We start from the raw sequence: 10844 nt of genomic DNA on the forward strand, positions 1-10844 counted from the left end.
CTGACGTGCGGGTCCACAGGAGTGGGCCCCACCTGTGCTGCTTCCTACAGTGCGTGTATAAGATGATCACTCCGGCCATGGCCATGGCTAATCATCCATCCATTCCTGCTTCTTGGGGACGCAGGCGAGGTAGTTAGATTGCATTAGCTAGCTGTAGAAAGCTAGCCCATGGGTAGTAGGAAGAGAGGAGGAGGAGTCGTGGCAATGGCGGTGGCGATGCTGCTGGCGGCGGCGGCGGCGAGCGCGTCGCAGCCGTCGTCGTTGGAAGGGTTCCAGCCGCTGTCGAAGATCGCCGTCCACAAGGCCACCGTCGACCTCCACGGCTCCGCGTTCGTCAGCGCCACGCCGGCGTTGCTCGGCGACCAGGTACACGCCCGCCACCGCCGCCGCCGCCATGGTCGGTTTCAGAGAGAGATCATGAAAAAAATACTTGTTTTAATTGGAGACCTGAAGATCCGGGGAGCAAAGAATCTGGCGAAATTTTTGCACTCACAGCACACAGACTATATTAAGCTGATTAATCCAAATCAACTAACTGAAGTACTACCAAGAAGTGAAAATAATATCTGAATTGTGCGACTGTTGGTTGATTCGCCTTCGCCAGGTAGACGACGAATGACCACCGAACATTTTTTTAGCGGAGCAGAATGCATAACAGCATAGATTTCGTCGTGGTATGTTAATTCACGCGATGGGGGCACGTCGTTTCGCATTTTAAATGCAACAAATTAAACCCTTACCGTTCAAATAGTATTTATTATCCTAGTAGTGCACAAAAAATAGTTTCTTTTTTTTTCTTAAGAAAAAAAGTTATTGTCAGCATGTACGGCAGATTGTATGCTGTATATGTAGTACAGATCAGCTAACCGTATCTCTCATCATTTAACAACGACAAGAGCTAGCAAGAAGCATAAAGCAGTACGCCCTCCCTCCAAATAAGTACTACAGTTTTGCACTATTCAATTCATATCCAACGTTTAACTATTCGTTTTATTTAAAAAAATTATGATTAATATTTTGTATTAGATAAAAAGCATGAATAATATTTTATGTGTGACTGAATTTTTTAATTTTATCATACTTTTTTTAAATAAGACGGATAGTGAAACGTTGGACACAGATACTCACGACTGCACTTATTTTCGGACGGAGGCAGGCCTGATTTAGTTCCCAAAATTTTTTCCCAAATACATCACATCGAATCTTTCGACACATGCACGGAGCATTAAATATAGATTAAAAAAACTAATTGCACAGTTAGGGAGGAAATCGCGAGACGAATCTTTTGAGCCTAATTAGTCTATGATTAGCCACAAGTGCTACAGTAACCCACATGTGCTAATGACAGATTACTTAGACTCAAAAGATTCGTCTCGCAGTTTCCAGGCGAGTTATGAAATTAGTTTTTTCATTCGTATCCGAAAACTCCTTCCGACATCCGATCAAACATTCATGCGACACTAAAAAAATTTTATTTCGCGAACTAAATAGGCCTGTACTACCAACAAAGGCAGGCGTGATCTGTACCTTCGATTAATTAAACTACACAAAAAAGAGCGCCCAAACCTGCAGTGACCCAAATCAGTCGTATTTGCTGCAATAATTGAGGAGTTCAGCACATAAGGATAATATATATAAAGTATAATAATTAAGAGAATCAAACTATTTTATACCTACGCACGAGGAACGACTTGATAATCTTCTCTCTCGCCTACTTCCTCTTCTCAACCCCTCTGCAAAAGGATAATCGAAAGTTCGTTTACAATTTTTTGAGTGGTTTCGGTGTTTAGTGGGGCGTTTGCGACCTCCTTTTAGATCTAGCGACAATCGATCACGCTTAGCGACGGTTGGGTTGGTGTTGTGTAGTTCCAGTGTTTGCCCGGGCGTTTGTGACCTCCTTGTAGGTCTAGGTTGTGTGAGCTAGGAGCTATCAACTCGTGGTGGTGGCGTGTTTGGTTTTTTTAAGTTACTATTATAATCTTATAATTTATTTCCTGCTATATCAGTATAAAACTTCGCACTACCTTGTGTGGGTTATTTTAAAAAATATTTAGTACCACTAAACTATAGGAGTAACAAAGAAGTCAAAGTTGTTTCTCCTTGTTTTCTTCCTTTTCATTTATAGTTCAGATATCAACCCGAATTAACTTGTTAATACAGATATTTTATCATTATATGTTATTAATCACAAATGTATATAAACTAGTGAATTTTCTCACACAATTTTGTGTGAAGCTAAATTTTAAAAACATGATTAGATTTATATTAAACTCTTGGGACAATTCTTACTTATTTTCCCATAATTATGATTATATTCCATATACAACCATATCAATCAAATCTAAATATTATAATTTAGACTCCCCGCAAAAAAAAATAATTTAGACTCACCAGAAGCAAATGGTGCGAACCTTTTTTTTTTCTAAGATTAATGTGGTAACACGTTTCTAGTCGTTCAAACCAATTAATATCATTTATACAATTATACATGTAAAACATTAATATCTTGCACATACTAGTGATGTAAGCTTTTGAGATATATTATTTGATGACTTATATATTACTGTCTGCATCCACAAATATAAACATGCATTTAGACACGGTTTCCAACATACTACTTGGACTAATAATAAGAATTTATTAGGTACGACTCCTAAGTGTATGGTAAAGTGTCCCACTCGTGATGATGTGAGTGCTTTTTATTGTTTCTGTGAGTGTGCATCATGTAATTAAAAAACAACTACACATGATGTATAATAAAATAATAACTACTCCTTCCGTTTCAAAATGTTTGACACCGTTGACTTTTTAGTACGTGTTTGACCATTCGTCTTATTAAAAAAAATTAAGTAATTATTTATTCTTTTTATATCATTTGATTCATTGTTAAATATACTTTCATGTACACATATAGTTTTACATATTTCATAATTTTTTTTAATAAGACGAATGGTTAAACATGTGCTAAAAAGTCAATGGTGTCAAATATTTTGAACGGAGGGAGTATATATCATACTCCAAGTAAGCTGCAAGAGTTAAATATCATTCCTATTCCCCCACTTTAGATCCTGCCTATGCCATATTTGGATCTGCGTTTGTTCAGCAGCCTTAAACAAATTGACAAGTTGAGACGATTGAAGAGACCCCAAATACAAATAATCCCAAAAGAGGTGACGATCAATGTCCAAATTAAGCAGGTAACGTGCTCCACGCCGACGATTAATAAGTAATACCTCCGTATTTTAATGTATGACACCTTTGACTTTTTATAAACGTTTGACCTTTCGTCTTATTTAAAAAAATTTATGTAATTATAATTTATTTTATTGTGACTTGATTTATCATCAAATATTCTTTAAGTATGATATAAGTAATTTTATATTTACATAAAAAAATTGAATAAGACGAGTGGTCAAACGTTAATTAAAAAATCAACGGCGTAGTATAATTTAGTGTAGTCCACTGTGTGTAACGGGCTCCTCTGACATGCACATATGTCAAGGGGGAACGTGTGCCACTGACGTGCGGGTCCATACGAGTGGGCCCCACCTGTCACTGAAGCTGCTTCCTGCCGTGCGTGTATAAGATGATCACCACACGGTCATGCCCATGGCGAATCATCCATCCATTCCAGCTTCTGGGGAAGCAGGAGAGGTAGTTAGATTGCATTAGCTAGCTGTAGAAAGCTAGCCATGGTTAGTAGGAAGAGAGGAGGAGGAGGAGGCGTGGCAATGGCGGTGGCGATGCTGCTGGCGGCGGCGAGCGCGTCGCGGCCGTCGTCGTCGCTGGAAGGGTTCCAGCCGCTGTCGAAGATCGCCGTCCACAAGGCCACCGTCGACCTCCACGGCTCCGCGTTCGTCAGCGCCACGCCGGCGTTGCTCGGCGACCAGGTACACGCCCGCCACCGCCGCCGCCGCCATGGTCGGTTTCAGAGAGAGAGAGAGATCATTAATGTTTTAATTTGAGACCTGAATTGAAATATATAGATCCGGGGAGCAGAGAATCTGGCGAAATTCTTGCACTCAGATCACGCAGATTATGTTAAGCTGATTAATCCAAATCGATCTACTCCTATATATTATATCCCCATTTCATATGCATGCGTGGTGTGTTTAGCTAACTGAAGTAGCTGACCAAGAAGTGAAAATATCTGAGTTGTGCGACTGTTGGTGGATTCGCCATCTCCAGGTAGACGACACGAGTGACCACCGGAGCAGAAATGCAGAACAGCATAGATTTCGTCGTGGTGTGTTAATTCACGCGATGGGGGAACGGTCGGGTGCACGTTGTTTTTTGCATTTTAAATGCAAACCCCTACCGTTCAAATAGTATTTATTATCCTAGTAGTGCACAAAAAAAAAGTTTATTTTTTTCTTAAGAAAAAAAGTTATTGTCAGCATGTACAGCTAACGGCAGATTGTATGTTGTATACTGTAGTACAGATCACGGCTAACCGTATCTCTCATCATTTAATTTGTTGTTGGTTTATAGGCCACAACCAAAATTTAAATCTTAAAACTAAAGTTGAGTTGAAGAAGTTTTCATTAATTTTTTATTCCGTAAAATAGAGTTTTTTTTCTCAATCGTAGTTTATTTTTCAGTATTGATTTTTAAACCAGTAAAAATATAAAGATATGGAAATTTTACTATAAATTATTTTTGGTACTTCTGTTTATTTTCTCTGTGATTTATCTTAGCACTTAGCAAAAAATAAATTAAGGCATCTTAGCATGAAGCATCAAGGTCAGCGTGTGCAAATAGGAGACACTTAATTTGATCATTTTAATTTGATGCTGTCACGCAAGAACTAACCAGAGGTGGCGCACCTTGACTTTGTTTCTTTAATTAACGAGCATTTAGCATGGAACTTTTTTTTACCTACTGTAACCTGTTGCGTAGTGAGAAAAGAGTATAGAGCATGAATTCTTCGAGTTAGGCCCTTCGGAGTTTTTGTCTGCTGTACAGACTGTCACCGGCGACGGAGTCAAAAAATTATAGAAGACTAAAAATATAGAACTCGACTAATGAAGTATTAATTTTTCAAAAAAAATACTATATGGTGAATTAACAAAATTTAAGCAAGTTTTTGGAGGCAGTTCAAAGGCTTAAGCCTTAGCTACGCTAGGCCTGCCTCCGCCCCTGGCCACCGGTGATAATATTCTACTCCGTAACAGCTAGCTTACTTGAAAAAAAGAAGATGATGAACAATAAATAAGTTTAAATAAGAAGTGGTAATTAAACATGTGAAATTTTGATAAAAGTATAGGAGTTTCAAATTTGCATCAACATCAATCAATTTGGCATACTGAATGCACTACATGTTCTTCAGGGAGAAGACACAGAGTGGGTCACGGTGAAATACGGCTGGGCAAACCCTTCCGCTGACGACTGGATTGCTGTCTTCTCTCCGGCCGATTTCATGTACTACTAATTACAACAAAATCCTTTCAAATTTCCACATTTTGATCGTGAAAGTAGTTCCTTTTACTCATCAGTGGACACATTTGATCGTGAAATTAGTTTCCTTCACTCATCAGTGGACACATTTTGATCGTGAAATTAGTTTAAACTGTTAAATCTGTGTCACTTGTGCAGCTCGGGTTCTTGCCCTAATCCTTCCAGATACCCGGATGAGCCGCTGCTCTGCACTGCACCAATAAAGGTGGATTAACTGCAATTTCTCTGAACCTGAATCTTAACAAGTGGTTGCTGCACATATGAACTGATGATGAACATGTTTATGGATGATTAACGAATCAATTGATTTGCGCATGCAGTATCAATTCGCAAACTACTCGGCGAACTACGTGTACTGGGGCAAGGGCAGCATCCGGTTCCAGCTCATCAACCAGCGCTACGACTTCTCCTTCGCCCTGTTCACCGGCGGCCTGGAAAACGTACGTGATATTATGATCGATTAACCCAATTAAGAAAGAAACTAATTAAAACTGCAACTAATTAATCAATCTTGATGCAATTAATCGCAATATATGTAATGAAGAACTCTGATGAAATGAGATGAAATCGACGGCGTTGTTGTTGATGTGTAGCCTAAGCTGGTGGCGGTGTCGGAGGCGATATCGTTCAAGAACCCCAAGGCGCCGGTGTACCCTCGGCTGGCGCAGGGCAAGTCGTACGACGAGATGACCGTCACATGGACCAGCGGCTACGACATCAGCGAGGCGTACCCGTTCGTCGAGTGGGGCATGGTCGTCGCCGGCGCCGCCGCTCCAACCCGCACCGCCGCCGGCACGCTCACCTTCAACCGCGGCAGCATGTGCGGTACGCACGCACGCATATTTAGATTTTCTCTCTCTCTCTCTCTCTCTTTTTCTGAAACTTTTTAATTTTTCTAAGAAAAACTCTCTCAAAACTTATTTCCAAACTAAAATCTTTTAGCCACGCCAACTAGATTAGCGTGATGAAACAATACTGTCATGCCGGTCTAGCTAACGTGATATCGTTATTTCGTCATATCGGTTCGGCTGGTGTGGTAATGTTATTTCATCATGCTACCATGGACGATAACATTATAAAGCTGTCATGTCTGCTACGAGTGGCATGCTAGACGAGATGACATGGTAAAAATTATTTAGATTTTAGAAATAAGTATTATGATAGTTTATTTTTAAAATTTAAAACTAAAAATTTCAAGAAATAATAAAAATAATCACATTATGTACCACACCGCTCCATTTCTTTCTACGAATTATTGGTTAAGCCGTACAAAAATAAACGATCAACAAAAAGAAATTTGTAAAGGTGAGTGAGCTTGTATGCTTTTCAGGTGAGCCGGCACGCACTGTTGGGTGGAGAGACCCCGGGTTCATCCACACAGCTTTCCTGAGAGACCTGTGGCCCAACAAAGAGTAAGTGGCATGTTCGATCTTTAGGACTGAATAGTATGGAATGCTGAAATAGATGAATGATTTAAGTATACAAATGAATGAATTTACTATTATAAAATTGGAAAATGGTTTACAATAATACTTTTAAAAAATTATATGTAGAAAGTATATGAAAAATCACATTACTATTTACGAGCTAGGAAAGCGTGCATATTTTTTATGCTTTTATATTCTATTCTATCCAGGGAAAAGAAACCTTTGTATGTACTATTATAAAATAATCTTTGATCATTGCAAGGTGATTAGTGCAGCAGCAAGAGTTAATTAATTATGTGAAATCATGATGAGCAATTGTATATTCAGAACTGTGGTATGTATGTACGTATGATGTGATTTCAGGTACTACTACAAGATTGGGCATGAACTTTCTGACGGATCAATTGTCTGGGGCAAGCAATATACTTTCCGGGCGCCACCATTCCCTGGCCAGAACTCGCTGCAACGCATCATCGTCTTCGGCGACATGGGCAAGGTGAAAATTTTCGTTTCTGACGAAGGAGCAAAGCCTGCAAGAATGTTCAGAAACCGTTCATCAACATTTGCCTCTAGATCAATCAGAAATTACTACTCCTCCATATAAAACGGAATAAATTCTTATGTGACATGCATTTTGACAAATTGCACAGCTGTTATATATATAGTGTAATAATACCGTAATTGATTGATCTGAATATATGCAATTTCAGGCGGAGAGAGACGGATCAAACGAGTTCGCCAACTACCAGCCAGGATCTCTGAACACGACGGACAGGCTGGTCGAGGATCTGGACAACTACGACATTGTCTTCCACATCGGTGATCTTCCGTACGCCAATGGCTACATCTCCCAGTGGGACCAGTTCACCGCCCAGGTCGCCCCCATCACCGCCAAGAAGCCCTACATGATTGCAAGGTTAGTATCTGTTATTGTGCAATGTTCAGACAAACTCAACAAATGTTCAGGCATTTGTTCATATTCATTTGGCATTTTCGTGTCGATTGATGCAGCGGTAACCATGAGAGGGACTGGCCCAACACCGGAGGGTTCTTCGACGTCAAGGACTCCGGCGGCGAGTGCGGCGTTCCGGCAGAGACCATGTACTACTACCCGGCCGAGAATCGAGCCAACTTCTGGTACGTTTCGTAGCCCACTTCTATATATTTCATTTCACGTTTGAGGAGGCCACAAAAGCCTGTGAATAAGTCAAATGGTATATTTACAAAAGAAAATTAATTTGTGAATAAAACTTTTATATACGTGTTCTTAGCGATCTAAAAGTAAAAACTGAAAAATAAACTCCAATGAAAAAAAAAACCCTAAAATCAACTTCAAATTTAAAGTTGAAAATTTAAATTTTGGCTAATAAGCATAAGCATAAGTGAAAAGACGAGGCTGATAAATTGTTTATCCAATCCCGCTTCATTAGTTTAAGCTTTTGTGTAAACTGATTGCGATTTTACGTATGATGAGTAGACCACAAAAGTCTCGACATATGTAAATTGTATATTGATCATCGCTCCATCGGCTTAAACTTTTTTTGGTTGAACTGGCTGATGTAAATTGTTTATCGATCATGCTTTATCAGTTTAAACTTTTTTTTCTATCATATGCTCTATCGGATTAAGCTTTTTGTGTCGAACTGGTCGGTGCATACACGAACACGACACAGGTACAAGGTGGACTACGGGATGTTCCGGTTCTGCATCGCGGACTCGGAGCACGACTGGAGGGAGGGTACCGAGCAGTACAAGTTCATCGAGCAGTGCCTGTCGACGGTGGACCGGAAGCACCAGCCGTGGCTCATCTTCGCGGCGCACCGCGTGCTGGGCTACTCCTCCAACTGGTGGTACGCCGACCAGGGGTCCTTCGAGGAGCCCGAAGGGAGGGAGAGCCTGCAGCGGCTGTGGCAGCGCCACCGCGTCGACGTCGCCTTCTTCGGCCACGTCCACAACTACGAGCGGACGTGCCCGATGTACCAGAGCCAGTGCGTCTCCGGCGAGAGGCGCCGCTACTCCGGCACCATGAACGGCACCATCTTCGTCGTCGCCGGCGGCGGCGGGAGCCACCTCTCGGACTACACCTCGGCGATCCCCAAGTGGAGCGTTTTCAGGGACCGGGACTTCGGGTTCGTCAAGCTCACCGCGTTCAACCACTCGTCGCTGCTGTTCGAGTACAAGAAGAGCAGCGATGGGAAGGTGTATGACTCCTTCACCGTGGAGAGGGATTACCGCGACGTGCTCAGCTGCGTGCACGACAGCTGCCTCCCCACCACGCTCGCCTCCTGATGAATGAAACAAGGGAAAGGATCATTATTAGGATGCATGAGTTGATGCCTCATCGTCAAAATGATCGGTCGGTCGATCGAGTTGGGTTTTATTTTTTTTCTTCTTCTTCAACCATTTCGATCAGGTGTGGTAGTGGTCGATCGCTTGGCTCGATCGTGTGTCTCTTCCTCATGGATGGTGATGTTGTGCAATAAAATTGCTTAGCTGCTCGGGCACAAATGTCTAATAAGATAGGCAATCTGAATTTCTGAGTCCACACAATGCCCATAAATAAATAAATTATAGAAACAACTATTTACGCCGGACACCCTCCGAATCACTTAAAACCAAGGTGATTTTGGTTGAAATGACAATAATATGAAGTCCATATGTGCAAGCACACCCCCTATGTCCAGATTTAAATTTAGAAGTTTTTTTTTATGAAACAGAAAGAGTAAGCACCTAGACATTGACAGATATGTGGAACTATAGATGGCCATATGGCCCGAGGCTTGACGGGCCGGCCCACATAGCCCAAAGAGATGAGGGAGAAAAAAAATCCTTATTTAATAGAGAAGCACAATGGGCTATCGTGCCTTTGGGCCAGCCCGGCATAGCCCGAGTCTTGTTGGGCCAAGGGTGCAGCCCATGGGCAGTCCCAGCCCGGCCTGGGTGTTGGTCAGGCCATGCTGGCCCGACCAGCCTCAACCCAGGCCTAGTCGTGCATGGGCCATGCCGGGCTAGACGGCCCATTTGGCCATCTATATGTGGAACCAAGCAGACAACTATAAGGGAGAAAAAAAAGACTAACCTACAAATTGAATCCAAAACTTATGTCCAAAAACCAATCCAATCCAACCCACCTCCATCCCTCACCCAAGCCGATCCAATCCATTAGCTATCTCAACCCGTTTACACATATACCAAGTGAATCCAAATTAAAAACCAATCCATTAGACCCATTCCCATCCAACCCATTAGCAGGCTTAGCTGCACAGGAGATGGAGATGGGAAGGAAGGAGGAATGTAACATGATGATATGGTGTTCTCACAAACTTTTTTGTTTGGGGCAATTGTATTCTTGCCCCTACTTTCATTTGCAATTGTGATTTTACCCTTACTTTTTAAACTTTGTGATTTTGCCCTCACTTTTTGATGTTGAATGGTCTGTTTGGCCCTGGTTTAAACGTCTGTTAGGTGGACTCAGATTAAATGAGTTTAAGAAAATAAGAAATTGACTTGCAAAATGTAAAAAGACATCTCTATCCCAAACCTTTCAACCTAAGCCACTGCTGACTCCTCCCGATCCCCATACCCCATTCCGACCTCCGTCCCCGATTCCTAACCCTCGCGAGCGGTGGCGGCACACGCGGGCAAGCGAGAGCGAGGAGCGCGCGGTCGTCGCGGAGGAGCGCGGGGTGAAGCAGGCTGGGCCGGCGCGAAATGGCGATGTCAAGCTGAGCTAGTCCGTCGCCGTCCGCCGTGGTGGTCACTGGGCTCGTCGGCATCGGCCTCGGCTATAGTGCCCGAACCGCTGCACAGCAGATGATCGAGTACATACGTACTGCTGCATATGCGTAGCTAGCTAGGCTGCCTTGCCTCCATTAGCATGGCCGCGAGGAGCTCGCCTGAGGCATGATGGTGACAAGGAGGAGAAGAACAGCAAGGAGAGGAGGAGAGGAACATTTGAGT

The 10844-nt window shown here is 42.3% G+C and overlaps 1 protein-coding gene across 2 annotated transcripts; it reads left to right on the forward strand.

Moving 5' to 3' along the window:
• The first annotated feature begins 103 nt into the window (after window positions 1-103).
• Window positions 104-9382, forward strand: LOC127782600 (nucleotide pyrophosphatase/phosphodiesterase-like). Of its 2 annotated transcripts, none has more exons than XM_052309870.1 (10): window positions 104-366; window positions 5330-5421; window positions 5596-5662; window positions 5778-5897; window positions 6051-6282; window positions 6788-6869; window positions 7248-7380; window positions 7595-7800; window positions 7896-8021; window positions 8558-9382. In XM_052309870.1, the coding sequence occupies exons 1-10, from the start codon at window positions 169-171 to the stop codon at window positions 9171-9173; spliced, it is 1872 nt and encodes a 623-aa protein (XP_052165830.1). In that variant the 5' UTR covers window positions 104-168; the 3' UTR covers window positions 9174-9382. The 2 variants fall into 2 exon arrangements, with proteins under 2 accessions (XP_052165830.1, XP_052165829.1); XM_052309869.1 differs by lacking the exon at window positions 104-366 and adding an exon at window positions 3594-3890.
• The last annotated feature ends 1462 nt before the right edge of the window (window positions 9383-10844 follow it).

Source organism: Oryza glaberrima, chromosome 8 (genome assembly GCF_000147395.1).
Source record: "Oryza glaberrima chromosome 8, OglaRS2, whole genome shotgun sequence".
NCBI classification, from domain to species: domain Eukaryota; kingdom Viridiplantae; phylum Streptophyta; class Magnoliopsida; order Poales; family Poaceae; genus Oryza; species Oryza glaberrima.